Source organism: Anabrus simplex, chromosome 5, assembly GCF_040414725.1.
Source record: "Anabrus simplex isolate iqAnaSimp1 chromosome 5, ASM4041472v1, whole genome shotgun sequence".
NCBI classification, from domain to species: Eukaryota; Metazoa; Arthropoda; class Insecta; order Orthoptera; family Tettigoniidae; genus Anabrus; species Anabrus simplex.
In genome coordinates this window covers 307144284-307164240 of record NC_090269.1, presented here as the reverse complement: position 1 = coordinate 307164240, position 19957 = coordinate 307144284, and the positions used below count along the sequence as shown (strand labels likewise).

Sequence of the window (19957 nt, the reverse complement as noted above, 5' to 3'; positions counted from 1 at the left end):
GAAAAATTTTGTATAACTAACGAGTATTGTAGTGTAGTAGTGGCCTACATTAATTACCTTATTGTCGTGTGATATTTGTGTACTATTATAGACAATATTTCTTTCATTTCATTTTTATTTTACACAGAGTAAGTTATTTTATTTTTCCTTTCCTTTTCATTAATTTGTAAAGAATGGTTAAGGAGTGAAAGTGTAGGAACTGTGGGTGTGGCCAGGCATTAAGGAGTATGAGGGAGGATTCTCTCAGAGGACAGGAAGGAAAATAGGCCTCCTTCAAACAATGTACAGGAAACAGTAGGGGTAAAAGAGGGATGGGAAGGAAAGGGAGGAATTGAAGACAGGTGGTCTAATGTTTTAAGGGGAAGGAGATTGCAGGCTAAGGGCTCCATACAAGTTCAGAATTCAGGACAGGTGTCTGTGAGAAATTGGTATGAGTCAATGGACGTAGAACAGAGGGAAAATATGGAACAGGGAACTGTTTAAAAGTGTGGAGGTAGGAGGAAGGGGAAAAAGGAGGAAAGGGAAATGTGAAGTAGTGGATAGGAAAAGACAGGTGGAAGAGGGTTATGGGGGAGGGGAAAAAGGGAGGAGGAAGTAGCTTCTGCAGCTGTCAGGAAAGACAGAGCTGACCAGGAGGCGAGGGGATCAAATGAGATGGGTAGGTTTGAGGCTCTGGTCATGAGAGATTCCATTGTTAGACATGTGGGGAAAGTGTGTGGAGGAAAGGGAACCAGGGTAGAGTGTAATCCAGGAATTAGGATGAGGCAGATATTGAGGAAAGTAGAAGAGAAGGGAAAGTAGAAGGTGGTACGATTTCACGTTGGTACTAAAATTGTAAGACAAGCACATATAAGTACCAACATAGTTGGGGATGTGTGGGATCTGGTAAATGCAGCACAGGTGGAGTTTAAGGAAGCGGAGATTATCAGTGGAATACTGTGTAGAAGGGATAATGGCTGGAAGGTTATTGGGGATTTAAATGAGACTATGGAGTGGGTTTGTGGGGAAACTGGGAGGGAGATTTCTAGATCCTAATGGGTGGGTGGGAGATAAGGTTCTGCGCTCAGATGGCCTTCACTTAAACCGCAGTGGTACATGTAAGTCAGGAAATTTGTTTAGAAGGGTTATAGGGAGGTACATTCAGGGAAATGGGGTGGCCTAGGGAGCGGTGATAAGGGTACAGGGATCTGGAAGTCGAGTAGGGATGACATAAAAATGTCAGTGCTGAACTGTTGAAGTATTGTGAAGAAAGGAATAGAATTAAGTAATTTAATAGATATATACTCACCAGATACTGTAATAGGAGTTGAATTATGGCTGAGAAATGATATAATGGATGCAGAAATGTTCTCACGGAAGTGGAGTGTGTATCGTAGAGATACGATAGGAATGGTAGGAGGGGGGGGGGGAGTATACGTACGTACATAATATTATAGATTGTTACCCCTTTTAGCATTCAGTCTGCAAGCCTCTGTGAATTTACTATACGTCGCCACAATCCTCTATATACAACTAGTGCTATGGCCTCGTTTAGTTCTATACCTCTTATCTTTAAATCGTTAGAAACTGAGTCTAACCATCGTCCTCTTGGTCTACCTCTACTTCTCTTACCCTCCATAACAGAGTCCATTATTCTCCTAGGTAACCTATCCTCCTCTATTTGCCTCACATGACCCCACCACCGAAGCTGGTTTATGCATACAGCTTCATCCATCAAGTTCATTCCTTAATTAGTCTTTATCTCCTCATTTAGAGTATATTCCTGCCATTTTTCCCATCTGTTTGTACCAGCAATCATTCTTGCTACTTTCATGTCTGTTACTTCTAACTTATGAATAAGATATCCTGAGTCCACCCAGCTTTCACTCCCGTAAAGCAAAGTTGGTCTGAAAACAGACCTATGTAAAGACAGTTTCATCTGGGAGCAGACTTCCTTCTTACAGAATACTGCTGATCACAACTGCAAGCTCACTGCATTAGCTCTACTGCACCTTGATTCAATTTCACTATATTACCATCCTGGGAGAACACGCATCCTAAATACTTAAAATTATCTATCTGTTTCAGCTTTGTATCGCCAATCTGACATTAGAATTTCTTACCTACTGATGTCAATTTAGTCTTTGAAAGGCTAATTTTCATACCATACTCACTGCACTTATTTTTAAGTTCCAAGATATTAGACTGCAGGCTTTCAGCACAAACTGCCATTAAGACCAAGTTGTCAGCATAGGCCAGACTGCTTACTACATTTCCACTTGGCTGAATACCTCCCTGCCATTTTATACCTTTCAGCAGATGATCCATGTAAACTATCAACAGCAAAGGTGAAAGATTACAGCCTTTTTCCTTTTTCCCTGAACCAAGAACTCATTCTACCATCAATTCTCACTGAAGCCCAATTGTCAACATAAATGCCTTTGATTGATTTTAATAATATACCATTAATTCCATAGTCCCCCAGGATGGCAAACATCTTTTCCCTCGGTACCCTGTCATATGCTTTCTCTAGAGCTATGAAACATAAACACAACTGCCTATTCCTCTTGTCGCATTTAACATTTACCTGGTGCAAACTGAAAATCTGATCCTGACAGCCTCTCTGTGGTCTGAAACCACACTGGTTTTCATCCAACTTTCTCTCAACGACTGATCGCACCCTTCCTTCCAAGATGCCAGTGAATACTTTGCCTGGTATACTAATAAATGAGACACCTCAATAGTTTTTGCGATCCTTCCTGTTCTCTTGCTTATAGATAGGTGCAATTACTGTTTTTGTCCAATCTGAAGGTACCTTACCAACACTCCATGCTAATCTTACTACTCTATGAAGCCATTTCATTCCTGCCTTCCCACTATACTTCACCATTTCAGGTCTAATTTCATCTATTCCTGCTGCTTTATGACAATGGAGTTTATTTACCATCCTTTACACTTCCTCAAGCGTAATTTCACAAACATCATGTTCCTCCTCCCCATGAGCTTTGTTGTTCGCAACAGCACCAGGATTATTTCCTTTTACGTTGAGATGATGTTCAAAATATTCCCTCCACTTCTCCAGTGATTCCCTGGGATCTATCATGAGTTCACCTGAATTACTCAAAACACTGTTCATTTCCTTTTTCCCTCCCTTCCTAAGATTCTTTATTACTGTCCAGAAAGGTTTCCCTGCTGCTTGACCTAGCCTTTCCAGGTTATTATCAAAATCCTCCCAAGACTTCTTTTTGGATTCAACAACTACTTGTTTTGCTCTCTTTCTTTCATCTAAGTACAAATCTCTGTCTGCTTTGCCCTCGTTTGGAGCCATTTCTTATAAGCCTTCTTTTTATGTTTACAAGCTGCTCTCACTTGATCATTCCACGAAGATGTTAGCCTTTTCCCATCTTTACACACAGTTGTTCCTAGGCATTCCCTTGCTGTTTCTACTACAGCATCCCTGTAAGCCACCCATTCACTTTCTATATCCTGAACCTGCTTACTGTCCACTGTTCGAAACTTCTCACTAATCATATCCATGTACTTCTAATTTCCTTGTACTCTAGAGTTTCTACCCTTATTCATTTGCAGACAGATTTCACTCTCTCTACCTTGGGCCTAGAGGTACTTAGTTCACTACAGATCAGATAGTGGTCTGTATCATCTAAAAATCCCTGGAAAACTTGTACATTCTTAACAGATTTCCTGAATTCGAAGTCTGTTAAGATATAGTCTATTATGGATCTGGTACCCCTAGCCTCTCAGGTGTAGAGGTGAATAGCCTTATGCTTGAAGAATGTATTCATAAGTGCTAAACCCATACTAGCACAGAAGTCCAGCAAACGCTTCCCATTCCCATTAGCTTCCATATCTTCCCCACATTTACCAGTCACCCTTTCATATCCTTCATTTCTATTTCCAACTATCGCATTGAAATCGCCCATCAGCACTATTCTATCCTTGCTGTTAACCCTGACCACGATGTCGCTCAATGCTTCATAAAACTTGTCAACTTCATCCTCATCTGCACCGTCACATGGTGAATACACTGAGACAACTCTCGTCCTAATTCCTCCAACTGACAAATCTACCCATATCATTAGCTCATTTATGTGCTTAACAGAAACTGTTGCGTGCAATGGTATTCCTGATAAACAACCCTACCTCATACTCTGCACCTTACCTTTCTAACACCCATCAAGTACACTTTATAATCTCCTATCTCTTCCTCGTTATCTCCCCTTGCCCAAATATCACTTAATCCTAGCACATCCAGATGCATCCTCTTTGCTGACTTGGCCAGTTCTACTTTTTCTTCCTTCCTTCCATAAGTCCCATTAATATTGATAGCTCCCGATCGAATTCCATTTCATTCGTCAAGTTGTTTCCAAGGAGCCCCTTACCTGTCAAGTGGGAGTGGGACTCCATTACTCCCATAGGTCCGAGTCTTGCTTAAAATGTTCTGGTGTCGGTGCGACGTAAAGAGAAAAAAAAAAAATTGTTCTGAGCTCGGTAAATTCATGATGCAGGATGCTACCCTACTTACATAGTCCAAGTGAGGACTCTCCTCTAACGGGTTATGGACCACCGGTGGATTGTATAGTCCTAGCTGCCTGAGCACAAGGAGGGCCATGACTCGGATTGGGTCAGAGATGCCCACTCCCATTCCATAGCAACTGGTATCCCGACTCTCAGCACTACTTACTAGGCCACTCAGCCGTTGCCCATGGTTCATGAACTAGGATGTGACTACAGTAACCTACACCATGAACCATGTATTAATTCTGGTGAAAGAAGAATTTGTAGGCTACAAAAAAGTTAAAAATGGCAAACATTACATTCTAGGTGTAAGGCTCATCTCTAAAGATAATAGGCAACTTGATGTCTTTGGAGTGTACATACTGGGAAAGGGCAGCACTGATGCAGATTCAGAATTATTTCATAAGCTATGTGAGAAACAATATGGAAAGGAACGTGATAGTAGCGGGTGATCTCAATTTACCAAATTGGGAAGGTAATGCAAATGACAGGAAGAATGACCAACAAATGGCAAATAGGTTAATATGGGAAGGGCAACTGATTCAGAAAGTGATGGAACAAACTAGAAGGAAGAATATTCTGGATGTGGTGCTGGTAAAACCAGATGAGCTCTATAGAGAAACCGAAGTATTAGACGGTATTAGTATTCACGAAGCGGTTTTTGTCGTTGTTAAAAATGAATGTGAAAGAAAGGAATATATTAAAAGTTGGACTATAAGGCAGTACCATATAGCTGATAAAACAGGCATGAGGGAGTTTTTAAAAGTAACTATGGTCAGTAGAAAATGATAAATATTAATGTAAACAGACTCTGGGATAGGTTTAAAGGAATGGTTGAGGAATGTGAAAACAGGTTTGTACCTTCAAAAGTGGTAAGGAATGGTAAAGATTCTCTATATTATAACAGAGAAGTAAAGAGACTAAGGAGGAGGTGCAGATTGGAAAGAAATAGTTAGAAATGGCTGTGGAAGTAAGGAGATATTGAAGGAACTTACTAGGAAACTGAATCTAGCAAAGAAGGCAGCTAAGGATAACATGATGGCAAGCATAATTGGCAGTCATATAAATCTTAGTGATAAATGGAAGCATATGTATAGGTATTTTAAAACGGAAACAGGTTCTAAGGACATTCCATGAGTAATTAATGAACAAGGGGAGTGTGTATGCGAGGATCTTCAAAAGGCAGAAGTATTCAATCAGCAGTATGTCTAGATTGTTTGTTACAAGGATAATGTCCAGATAGAGGAGGAGACTAATGCTAAAGTATTAAAATATACCTATGAAAACAATGACATTTACAATAAGATACAAAATTTGAAAACTAGAGAAGCGGCTGGAATTGATACGATTTCTGGGGATATAGTAAAGACAATTGGTTGGGATATAGTACCATATCTGAAGTACTTATTTCATTTTTGTTTGGTTGAAGGAGCTATACCAAATGAATGGAGAGTTGCTATAGTAGTCCCTGAATATAAAGGAAAGGGTGATAGACATAAAGTTGAAAATTACAGGCCAGTCAGTTTGACATGCATTGCATGTAAGCTTTGGGAAGGCATTCTTTCTGATTATATTAGACATGTCACTGAAACTCAACTTGTAGGATTCCAGCAAGATATCCTGGATTCTTGAGGTCAAATGGACTGTATCACGATTAACCTGTCTTAAGCATTTGATAAGGTAGATCATGGCAGACTACTGGCGAAAATGAGTGGAATTGGACTAGAAAAGAGTGACTAAATGGGTAGCTATATTTCTAGGAAATAGAACTCAAGAGAATTAAGGTGGAACTTTATCTGTCCCTGTAATAATTAAGAGGGGAATTCCTCAAGGCAGTATTACCGGACCTTTGTTTTCTTATATATATCAATGTGTGTAAAGAAGTGGAATCGGAGTAATAAATAAGTTACAAGATTGTGAACAACTGCAAAATGACCTCAATGTTACGAGGTGGACAGTGGTACTGTATGATAAACGGGGTTAAAAGTCAGGTTGTGAGTTTCACAAATAGGAAAAGTCCTCAGTTTTAATTACTGCGTTGATGGGGTGAAAGTTCTTTTTGGGGATCATTGTAAGTACCTAGGTGTTAATATAAGGAAAGATCTTCATTGGAGTAATCACATAAATATGATTGTAAATAAAGGGTACATATCTCTGCACATGGTTATGAGGGTATTTAGGGGTTGTAGTAAGGATGTAAAGGAGAGGGCATATAAGCCTCTGGTAAGACCCCAAATAGAGTATGGTTCCAGTGTATGGGACCCTCACCAGGATTACTGGATTCAAGAACTGGAAAAAATCCAAAGAAAAGCAGCTCAATTTGTTGTGGGGGATTTCCAACAAAAGAGTAGCGTTACAAAAATATTGCAAAGTTTGGGCTGGGAAGACTTCGGAGAAATGAGACGAGCTGCTCGACTAAGTGGGATGCAACTTAAAATCCAATAAAGGTATTTCATTAGTCCTCCACCTATTCAATATTGTCCACTTGCAAGTGGTTACAAATATTTTTACAGACATCTTTGGGACATATTTCTCCCTTTCTATAGGGCATCTTTAGCCTTAAATCAATCTTAAAATATTAACCTTAAATATTAAAACAAGAAGCTAGTTAATTAGCCTTGTGACCTTATATGCTTAAAATTCTGGTACTTTAAGTGTGACATTACATCAGTTCTGTGTTTGCCGTGAAACATACCGGACATTCCGTTACAGCAGTATTCACTTGTCCCACAGAATGAATGGTCCATTAGGCTATCAAATGTTCTTGACAAGGAACCCTACATACTATGTGACTACATGGTATTCTGCATTTTAGCTTCATGATCTTGTACATCGTTTCCAGTTCGCACCTCATTTTACAACTACCCTAGGAGGATTTAAAATGTTTTCACATCTAATGACAATAGTAGCTGCATGACCACATCTTATGCAAGACATAGTTCCTGTGCTTGTTATTTCACTTTTCCTTTGTTAGAACATCTGTTTTTACCATTGCATTTGGAGAAATAGGAGACAATTCAAAGAGACATTCTATAAGGATTTCACAAGTTCATATAGGATGAAGATATATTTTAGTCTCAGAACACATGGTTTTAGAATGACTAAGTGATAGTTTTTCAATGACATTTTATCACAGTTTTTATTATGTAGTCCAAATGTTACACTTAATGTACCAGAATTTTAAGCATATAAGGTCACAATGCTAATTATCTAGCTTCTTGTTTTAATATTTAAGGTTTATATTTTAAGATGTCCTGAAGGTGTCTGTAATCATAGGTATTTGTAACCTCTTACAAGTGGACAGTATTGAATAGGTGGACTAATAAAATACCTTTACTGGATTTTGAGTTATAACAACTTTCAATATGGAATAATTATGAAGTTTATAACATGTAATAATGGATATGTTCCAAGCTGTCAGTGAAGAGATGGCGTGGAATGACATCAGTAGACGAATAAGTTTGAGTGGTGTCTTTAAAAGTAGGAAAGATCATATTATGAAGGTAAAGCTGGAATTCGAGAGGACAAATTGGGGCAAATATTCATTTATAGGAAGGGGAGTGAGGGATTGGAATAACTTACCAAAGGAGATGTTCAATAAATTTCCAATTTCTTTGCGATCATTTAAGAAAAGTCTAGGAAAACAACAGGTAGGGAATCTGCTACCTGGGTGACTGCCTGAAATATAGATCAGTAGTGGTTGAAAAACAAAAAACATTGTAATTTATACTGACAATTGGGCTACAGTGATATTGATGGCAGAATGAGTTCTTAGTTCAAGGTACTTAATACCGGTAAGCTGTAATGGCAGTAGAGTTTTTGGAATGTGGAGGTAAAGGCTAGGCTAGGTTAGGAATGATGTTGGATAAAGCAGTATGCATAAACAGACTTCAGTGGTGGGATCATGCAAAGCAAAAGGAGGATGAGTTATCTTGCTAGTTGTTTTACGTTGCATTGACACAGATAGGTCTTACGGCGACAATGGGACAGGAAAGGGCTAGGACTGGGAAGGAAGCGGGCGTGGCCTTAATTAAGGTACAGCCCCAGCATTTGCCTGGTGTGAAAATGGGAAACCACGGAAAACCATTTTCAGGGCTGCCGACAGTGGGGTTCGAACCTATCATCTCCCGAATACTGGATACTGGCCACACTTAAGCGACTGATGAGTTATCTAGGAGGGTAAGGGAAGTAAAGGGAGACCAAGTTAACAGTGGTTATACTGGGTCTCTAATGACTTAAAAAATGAGTTATGGAACTAAATGAGGTCAGAGCTAGTTACAAATACTGTAGTTACAAAGTGTGGCAGTATTTAGGTACTTCATTTGCATACTGAACACTGAAAGGTATAATAGTCTATAATGAAGTTATGAATGAATGAATTCAATTTTGAAAGGTCTGAAATGTGTAAAAGAAACTGATTTGCCACAAGAAATCAAAAGGACATTGTTCTATTTATACATGGTAGATAGTCATTTCAATTTTCTTTCATGAAAAGGAACACAGACTAAACACAGTACATACCAATATGGGAAGAGGGAGCAACAGAGGGGAAGAAGAGGACAAACAGGAAAATACAAAAGGATGAGGATGATATCCACATAAACACTGCTCTTTTCCCATTTATAGGGTTCTCTCCTCATCAGCCCCAGTTCCATTTTTCTCAACCACCAATGAGCTTGTTTTTTCTTCCCAGCTTCCAACAGTAGCCAGGCTTCAACACCCTGATTGTCTTTGTTCTCTTGTGCTTTTGTGTTTGTCCTAGTCTTCTCTTCCTGTTGCAACCTCTCCTTACTGAGAAAGTTGGCTATGTGGTTTGAGGCCTGTAGTTGTCGTCTTTCATTTGGGAGATAGTAGGTTCAACCCCACTATCGGAAGCCCTGAAGATGGCTTTCTGCGGTTAACCATTTTCACACCAGGCTGTATCTTGAGGCCACAGTTGCTTCCTTCACAGTCCTATCCCATAATTGCCAAAAGACCTGTCTGTGTCAGTGTAATATAAAAGAAATAGCAAAGTAAAGAAAGATAAAGAAAGCTCCCTCTTTTCACACAAACCTGTTACTATCCTGTAATAAAGGGGGTTGGTTCCCTGATGAAACTGTCTTTACACCACTCTGTATTCAGATCAACTTTGCTGTATGGGAGTGAAAGCTGGATGGACTCCGGATATCTTGCACATAGACTGAAACTTAAAATGGTTGCAGAGTTTTACACATCCTAGCCACTACCAAGTAATGGAGAAGCCTCGATTGCTCGAACCTCCATTACTCAAATTTTCAATACTTCAAAATAAATCTGTATCTGTGCTGTCTGTTCTATTCCTCATGTGTATTTCCCTGTTACTCAAAATTCGATTACACAAATTTCTCCATTTCTTGAAGCAAAAGTTTCCTCCATAGAGGCTGAAAATATTCTGTAACTCTAATTTTGTACAATAACAATGCAATACAGCATTTAAGGTTTGTGTATTACTGTTCATTAACGTACTACAGCATATCTTACCTGTCAACCACTGGTGCGTTGACCATAGGCAGATAGAGCCGTATGAACCTTCTCCGGGATAGTCACTAGACCAGATGTTAAGTGCACAGACTATTCCTTGATCCTACATACAGAGTCAATAGAATTTAAATATTTTTACAGCAATATCTGTAGATGAAAACTGGAAGAAAAGAAGCTTGAGAGTGAAAGACATGTTCCTCTAATACCAATATAATGGTCCGTTATTGGACATTATAAATTTTCCAGCTAACTCATTCTTGGTTGCCTGCGTTTCGCCCTCGTGTGCTAAGTTAGGCTCGTCAGTTGGGACTTAGCACACCACCCAAGACGCAAGGCTAGTGCATACCGTGGAGGCCACTACATAGGCTACTTGAAGCTACCAGCAGTGCCAATGCACTATGAGAGCTATGTCTCATTTCCAAAAATTGATGCCTGCCTGGCCATCAAATGATGTAGGCAACCAAGAATGAGTTAGCTGGAAAATTTATAATGTCCAATAACGGACCATTATATTGGTATTATAAATTTACTCATTCAGGACAAATATTTTAGGTTCCCTATGGGAATCAACTTCTACATCATGTTCCTCTAATGTATGTATTCTGTCTTCAATGACTTGTTATAAGTGTTTTAATTAAAATGACAAAATAGTTAGTTTGTTTTTATATAGTTAAAGAACACTTATGAAAGTATCAAGCTGTAGTTACACGTGATTTGATTATGTAAAATTCTCAAAGGCGGGAATTCTCTATAGCTCAAAATTCGATAACTCGAAATAAAATTCAGTTCCAGAGGTGACTCGAGATATAGAGGTTTGTCTGTTGTATGTCTGATGCAATAACAGCATATGGAGTTCAGCTTAATTACAAGTTATTTCTGTATATGACCTGTTTTATCTCTTGTTTGACTTTCTATCTTAAAAGTTTCTTTATACAGTTAGACAATTTCTCTATTTTTTCCTAACACTGAAAAGACCAAATTTAAATTAATAGCACAAATTTAATGAAATCTATGCTCCTTCTGAAACAGCAATTATTTTGCCTGATGGTGAAAACCATTTGTATGTATGAACTAATTAGTCCTTTTCTCTAGTGCCAATTATCATTGCTCTTCATGAAAGTACATTTAAACTACGGATTCCAAAAACTACAGTATGTCAATAACATCCTTGAAAGTCAATTTACTGCTTTACCAGTCAAAATAGGCAGAATGGAACTTGATTAATAACTACGAAGGTAATCCCAAAAATAAGGTCTCCTATTTTTTTATAAATACAGAACACTGTTCATGTGCCTGTTGGTCACAATATTGTGAAGAGTGTTTCCTGCACTCCTATAATAACCCAAACGAGGCACTATTATTTTTAGGAAACCAAGGGATCGAGCAAGTCGATCAATTTTGCTACCTGGGAAGTATAGTCACCCCCTGAGGGAGGAACTATAGAGGATATAGGAAATAGAATAAATAAAGTTAAAGGAGCATTTGCAATGCTGAGACCAATCTGGAAATCAAGGGAACTTAACACCTATAACAAACTACGCATCTTCAATACAAATGTCAAGTCGGTACTGCACTATGGGTGTGACACATGGAAGACTAACAACTGATTAGCAGACTTCAAACATTTGTGAACAGAAGTTTGAGGAATATCCTGAGGATATGGTGGCGATAAGTAATCTCCAATGAAGAACTGGAGAAAAAAAAAAAAACCATCAAACACCCATTGATATTGAGATGTGTCGTAGGAAATGGAAGTGGATCAGGCATACATTACGGTGAGATAGACGACATAGCAAGACAAGCCCTGGAATGGAACCCACAAGGTAGCAGGAGAAGAGGCAGACCAAGAAACACATGGAGGAGTGTAATAGCAGAAGGGATGGAGAAAGGAGGGAAGACCTGGACAGAGATCAGGACGATGGCGCAGAACAGAGTCCGGTGGCGGAAGTTCATAAACATGCGCACACCCTACTGAGGCACTCAGTCTTGGCTTCGCAGCCGTTGAGAATGGAGCTCCCGTTGGATGTTACCTCCAAGTGCAAAGTGCGTACAGTTATTCGGTTTTTGAATGCAAAAGGTACTGAACCGATTGAAATCCATCGCCAATTGACGGAAGTGGATGGTGAGTTGTGCATGGATGTCAAAGATGTTCATAAGTGGTGTAGAGAGTTTGCAGCCGGTCAGACTGAAATTCACGATGAACAAAGGAGCGGGAGACCGTCTATTTCCGTCGAGACAGTCGTGAAGGTTGAGCAAATCATGTGTGAAGATCGGCAGATCACCCTGGATGATCTCTGCACTATGGTTCCTGAGGTTTCTCAAAGCGCTGCTCACAGAATTTTAATGGAAAAGTTGAAATATCGGAAGGTGTGCACAAGATGGGTGTCGCGCATGCTGACTGAGGACCACATGCGGCAACAAGTTAGTTCTTCCCGCGCATTTCTTCAATGGCTTTGCACCTTTTTGGACTTGATTGTCACAGGTGATAAAACCTGGGCATTCCACTTTACACCTGAGACAAAGCAACAATCACGCCAGTGGCAGCATCCCTCTTCGCCAAAGCTGCGGAAATTCAAGCAAACACAGTCTGCCGGTCAAGTTATGACAACTGTGTTTTGGGATCGAAAAGGGGTATTGTTGATCAACTTTATGCCTGCTGGGACCACAATTAATGCTGACAGGTACTGTTAGACCCTAAAATAAACTGACGGGCAATTCAGAACAGGAAAAGAGGAATGTTGAGCAAGGGCATAAACATTCTCCATGACAACGCTCACCCTCTCGTCGCCCGGCTAACCATTGCTCTCCAACAACAGTTTCAGTGGAACATCACCACCCACCCACCCTATAGTCCCAACTTGACACCAAGTGACTATCACTTGTTCCCTAAGTTGAAAGAACATTTGGCTCAAAAGGATTCAGCACAGACGAGGTGAAAGAGGTTCACAACTTCCTGAGCAGCATGGCGGCGAGCTGTTAGGACATGGGCATACAAAAACTGTCACAGCGTCTACAAAAATGCATTGACCGAAATTGTGATTATGTAGAAAAATAGCTAAATGTTCAAGCTGTAAAATGATGTAAACCATTCTAGAAATAACAAATAAAATAGATCTTATTTTTGGGATTACCCTCGTACCAAATTGAATGCATAACTTACTGTAAGGATATACAATTCTCATTGTCAATAGAATGTTTTCCAATTTTTAAAAGAATAATTTGCTTTGTCTCAGACACAGATAGGTTTTATGGCAACAATGGGATAGAAGAGTGAAATAGTTTGCTTTAAATAATTTGCTATGCAGAGTGATTGTAAGTGTACTTTTTACAGCTTTATTTAAAATATTTTTTGTAAAGTGGATGCTACATCCATACACTTATTACACTAAATAAGGAAGTGGTCAATGCAAACAAATTTCAGCAATACCTTGGTATATGTATGCTTTTTGTAGATTTGTTTTTAATATAGACCAAAACCATTTTTACAAATTTTGAGGCCCTTAGTCTTGTATATTTAAGGTAAGGTAATATATTTTCACTGTCATCATATTCATTATTTTTGAATTCATGGGTTAGCAAATATTCTGTTAGATATTGTAAAAAGCAATCTGTTCATATGCCCAAATTTTGCTAGCTTGGAATAATCCTTTTTGCATTTTGACGGAATCTAAAGTGTCCATTTCAGGTCGTATTGGTTCACCTCCAAAGAAAACTGCTGAATCAACAGAGGCCTGTAAAACTCTCACAACAATTCAAGAATCTCAGTCAAGTTATGGAGGATCATCTACAGCATCACCCATGCACTCTGAATCTAGTTTAACTGTCCCAGGGAAATCAAGATTTGTGGTAACACCAGCAGAAGATCCTGTTAACCATTAACTTTCTTTCCTTTCTACAGCTATATATGTGTTTGAACAGTTTTTATAATATGGGGGATGCTGCTTGCATCTGAAGTTCAAGGAAACCTTCATTGTTATTCCTACAGTACTAATAGACTTCTTTTAAACTCACTCTAAGTAACACAAATACCTAGTAATATGAATCTTGATCTTCATATTTTTCAATATTGCGTTTCTTTTAACAAGGTTTAAACAATATGGAACAAATTTCTCCCAAACCTCCACTAGCATTTAATCTCTCACTACTGGCTTCCCTTACCAGTGTGAATTGTATCCATTCTTCTTTCTTCTTCAACAAACTCTACTATTTAAGTATATTTTCTGGTTTGCTAAAAACAATTATATTTGCAATTCTAAATTTGTACTGGTACTTGATTCATATAAAAATATAAAGATTAATTTTTAAAATGGCACATGCACAAAAAATGTTGCTAAGCTGACGTTCATGCAATTAGTCTGCATTTCCCTATTTGGTCAGCAGTTCATAATAAACATAGAAAACTCTGTTTCTAATTTTATCCCATTATGCTTACATTTATTGGATAGTGATTAAGAAATTCTAGAAAATTAATCTTGGTAGTCTCAACTTCTTTTGCCCATGTTTAATTACACCCTATATCAGATATAACAGATCTGATGATTAAGTAAACACCACAAGATACTGCTGTGAAACATTAACCCACTTAAGAACCCTTATTATCCTGTTTGATCAATGACTGCTATGCTGCTTCTGTTGTACCTACATCATTACCAAACACAGAACTATATTAATATCCTTCTGGCTATTGCTTTAGTTCCTTACTATTGATCAGTACAATAAAAAAAAGTAACAGAGACTTAATCTTAAATTGGTTGGCAGAGTTTTACACATCTTGGTCATGAACAAGTAATGGAGGTTTGTTTGTAATAACAATGAACGGTATGAACTTAAGCTTGCCATCCAAGTTTCTGGAAATATTTATTAGTTAATTACCCATATTATACACAAATGTGCTGTGGCCTTGTTCGTTAAAACCGTTTGTCTTGGCTAAATGTCTGCTACAGTTAGATTATTCCATATTTATATGAATTTTATTGTATAAAATGTATAAATAATTCTCCTACAAGTAGGTATTGCCGTGAATATTGCAAAATTATCTTGGTAATGTTACCCAGAGAACAAACATCTAGGAGATTTTATCATCGCCTTCTTCAAAAGCAGTAATTAAATATTTGATGTCTGAAAGGTTCTAGTAATTACATATGTGATCAGTCTGACTTATGTTTTCTACTCTCTTCTTACATATATTTTAAGTATTTTGTAAATAAATTTATGTACAAACTTTTAGTGAACTTTGTAGTATGGACAAGAAAATATAGTACAACAATTATATTTAGATCAGTCTTCTATTGTGAATGCAGCTCGTTTCTTTGAAGAGCACGGAAATGGCTTGTAAATGTTGGAAATAGAAAGAAATGAACCACAATAAAATAGCATCATAATGGAAGGAGTTGTATATAGAACACACTTAATTCTAAGAATCCTGTAAAAATTGCTCTAGTTCTGAGCTTTGATTACTCAAGGTTTCATCACTCTAGAGAAGAAAGGACATAACAGGATTAATTGCATGCTTCTACAGGAATCTTGTTTTGTCTTGAATACATAGTTATTACAGTGGTACAGTTCCAGCAAATCTACTGTTTAAATGTAATTATTTCATGAATGGAGAAGATAGGAGATAGGGAAAAACTTGCCTATGGTCTCAGATTCCTAGCATATTATTTGAAGTATGTCCAGAATATCACATTATTTCTAAAATATAAAGAATGGTAGATATTGAAAATGTATGAGAAAAAAACTTTTACCTTAACATTTACTTCGACATCCAGATGATAATTTACATAATGTAAGTCCTCCCACATATCACTTTCGAAAAAGTGAAATAATGTAAAACTTACTCTTTACATAATTTATAATGTGATTTTATTATGTGAACTCGAAGTTAGCCGAAATATCTTGAATTTAATGCCATATGTGAACAATACCATTTGCAAATTATTTTAGCTTCATGATTTATGAATAAAAGATACAGTAGTTTGTAATATAATTATGATACGTTTACATGGCATGAAAGTTCTAAATACGTATTCAGTATTGAAGGTATGCTTTTAGATTTTAAAAATCATAAGTGAATATTTTTTCAACATCAATATTCTTTCAACACTTATGTATATTACTTGGATCATTGAAATATTTCATTTTGAAGGAAGTCTATATGTAAACTAAATTGCTTTGTGAGAAATCTATTAGTTATTCCTTTTAGCACACAATGTACAAAACAGAAGAAAAACTGTTTGGTTTTAATAAGAACGGTTATTCCTATACATAAAGAGTTCTGAAACCATTACTAATAATAATGTTAATAATATTCTGTATTAAAATACATTACTATTGTAATGTGTAACTTAAGCAAATCTACTTTGAATCAAATTAAATAAAAAAATAAATGATGATTGATATCACTTTTATACTTATATTTTCAGGAGAAAGGAAAGATTAAGAAGTAAAGATCACTTCAATTTCTTAATAAAGTTATGCAAACACAAGCAGACTTTCACTGGCACAGTCAATGAGCAGCCCTTCTGTTCTCAAAAGAATGGTTTGATCTTACCTCAGATCAGTGACATTAGAGTGTTCAAAAATGAGAACTGTGCTGAGTTCCCACCATGTTTTCGAATTTCTGGGGGACAAACTGTAATATACCAGCCTCTTTTAGAACTTGTAGCCATTGAAAGTTTTTAGACAATTATTATTATTATTATTATTATTATTATTGTACAAATGTAGAAAATTGTGTGTGATGAATTTAGTTCCACAAATATTGGTGTTTAGTGTTATTTTGTGGTATTCATTTACAATTTTTACGCTGAGTAGTTCTGTAGGCATTAGATTACAAGCTGTAAATTAGGACTGCGTGAAAGGAGAAATAACTTTTCTTTTTTAATATTATTAAAATATCAGTAGGTTTGTTGATAAAATATATACAAAGACTGGATATTAAAAAGTCGTAACTTTCGCAGTGGTTATATTAGTGCAGGCAATTGACAGGATATTTAAACTAGCAATTCAACTGTTCCACCTATCACGAAGGTAATGAGTTCTTTAAATAATGCGATACTGTTGTAAATATTGTTTAAAGAAAGGATTTCAACAGAATATACAGTATTTTACTGGCAAAATACTATGTTCCTGGTTGTGGTTGACAAGGTAATGCGGAACGTGACTTGAAATGTGAAACGTGATATCCAATAAGGATTAGTCAATAGGCTTGAAGATCTGGAATTTTTTTGACGATTTGTCTCTCCTGTCTGAGGCACATGGAGAAATGCAAGCAATGCGCGAAGATTTGGTAGAGGAAGGGAAAAAGGTGGGACTAATGATCAATTCAAAGAAGACCCTAAGGATTAACACCAACAAATCAGACCCATTTTCTCTTAAATGGTGAATCTATCGAGGATGTGGATAGCTTCACTTACTTGGGCAGTGTAGTTTCCAAAGATAGGGGAGCTGCACAAGATGTCCTCCAGCGCATTCAAAAGGCAAATGGTGCCTTTGTTTGACTCTATCCGGTATGGAAGAACAAGAGAATATCTATCAGGACCAAACTCCACATCTTCTGAAGTAATGTCAAGTTTTTCTATTATATGGGTCTAAGACTTGGAAAGTGACTGGAGTAATTACATCCAAATTGCAGACCTTTGTTAACCGCTGTTTTGTGAAGGATTGACATCTACTGGGTGCAAGTAATCTCCAACCATGAACTCTGGAGTAGGATGGGAGAGAATGAGGTGGCCATACAGATAAAGCAGTGGAAATGGAGATTGATCAGGCATACACTGGGGAAGGGGAACAAAGCAATTGAGAGGTGCTGGCCTGGAACCCACAGGGTAAATGGAAGAGAGGGAGACCCAAGCAAACGTGGTGAAGATCTGTTCACCTGGAAGTGATGGAAGAAAGCAAGACTTGGAGTGAGGTAAAGAAGCTGGCTGTCAACAGGACCAGATGGAGATGCTGTGTTCATGCCCTATGTTCCACGAGGAACAACAGGAATTAAGTAACTGGCAAAATAGTTAAGTCATTGTATTGTTAGCGGTTATTGTCACTCTTCATATTCAAATATAGCTTTGTTGGCTACAGTTGTGAAAAAAGGGTGTAGTGTAGTCAAGAAAATATAAATATCAGCTGATTCTTGTATTTATAGTTCTTGTATTCTTGTATTTGTAGTTCTGAATAGGTACTTAAAGTATCCATAATTTATATATCCCATCCTCGATCTTTCAGTATTTATGAGCAGTTAGCTAATAATAATCTTGTTCCTATATCCCAATACTTGCAATTCATGTCCCTGGCATAGTTTTGACAGAAGTACTTTTGAGAAATTATTGTAGACAACCTCGTATTTTTCAGCGTTTAAGGACACTTTTATTCTCCGTCCCATAGAGTAGGGAAAATAATAGTAATCCACCAACTGTAATAATAACATAACCACATTCCAGTTGAGAATTGTGGTGTAGATACGGTGTATTAGATAGTATCTTGCATGTTATATTTATGTGTATCTTTGTTTGGTAACCCTTTCAATACTTGAGCATTTAACCAAACGGCAGGTTTCATTTCTATTAGAGCATAGTAGGATAAAGTAGTACTAATAATAAGCTGTCTACACGTTTAACTTTGTTAGAAATCCTTGAATTTAAAAATTTAGGCCTAATTGCAAATTTCATTTCTATTTGTGCTTAGTATTAACCTATTGTAAATAGGATACATCTCAATGTAGTTTAAAAATTATTGTAGTGTATTATAGTATCTTATTAGAAATTTGTGTTTATTCTATTACTATGAAATATTGTGTAGTACAGTATCTGTGGGGTATCTGTTGTATCTGTAGTGACTCTCATAATAGAATTCTGTAGTAGTAAATTAGGGTAGACTTAACTGCAATTTAGAATTCTGTAATTCTTGTGTATTACTTCTGGTTTTCAGTAATTAACAGCAATTTTTATTCTGTTAGGGTGTTGTAGTAAATTTTTTTTCGTACAACTAAGTAGTATTGTAGTGTAGTAGTAGCAGCCTATGTTAATTACCTTATTGTTGTGTGATCTTTGTGAACTATCCTAGCCAATATTTCTTTCCTTTCATTTTTATTTTGCAAAGAATAATTTGTTTTATTTTTCCTTTTTGCATTATTCCGTAAAGAATTACTAAGGAGTGCAAGTGTAGGAACTGTGGGTGTGGCCAGGCATTAAGGAGTATGAAGGAAGAAGTTAGAGAGTTTGAGGGAGATAATAAGGATTCTTTCAGAAGATAGGAAGGAAAGTAGATCTCCCTCAAAAAATGTACAGGATACAGTAGGTGTAATAGAGGGATGGGAAGAAAAGGGGGGAATTATAGAAGACAGGTGGTCTAATGTTTTAAGGGGAAGGAGATTGCAGGCTAACGGCTCTATTTAGGATCAGAATTCAGGACAGGTGTCTGTGAGAAATCGGTACAAGTCACTGCAGGTAGAACAACCAAGGGAAGATGAGGAACAGGGAACTGTTCCTGAGAAGTGCGGAAATAGGAGGAAGGGAAAAGGTAGGAAAGGGAAATGTGGAGTAGTGGATAGGAAAAGACAGGAGGAACAGGGTCATGGAAGGGAGAAAAGTGAGGAGGAAGTAGTTTCTGCAGCAATCAGGAAACATAGGGCTGACCAGGAGACGGGATCAAATGAGGTGGATGGGGTTGAGGCTCTGGTCATATGGGATCCCATTGTTAGACATGTGGGGGAAAGTGTGTGGAGGAAAGGGAACCAGGTTAGAAAGCTATCAAAGCTTTTTATTCAAGAATGGTGCATGTAACTTGTCTAGCTCATGCTTTCCACAGAGTGGCAGAAGACATGACGGAGAATTTTCCTGACGTTGATAGACTTGTGCTGCAGGTAAAAAAGTTATTTATCAAGGCCCCATCGCGCAGGAAACTCTTTAAGTCACTAGCTCCCGATATCCTACTACCTGCGCAGCCTGTA

The 19957-nt window shown here is 37.6% G+C and overlaps 1 protein-coding gene across 2 annotated transcripts in view; it reads left to right on the top strand.

Annotated features, from left to right (window-relative positions):
• The window catches only part of LOC136874024 (uncharacterized), a 204397-nt gene that overhangs the window by 172622 nt on the left and 11818 nt on the right, over positions 1-19957 (top strand). Inside the window, exon 13 of one of the 2 annotated variants that reach the window (XM_067147506.2) lies at positions 13700-17114. The exons of the other annotated variant lie outside the window; for it this stretch is intronic. Within the exon in view, the coding sequence (XP_067003607.2) occupies positions 13700-13893 (194 nt within the window). The 3' untranslated portion in view covers positions 13894-17114. Of the gene's footprint in view, positions 1-13699; positions 17115-19957 lie in introns of those variants that run through there. 2 annotated transcript variants of the gene reach the window in all.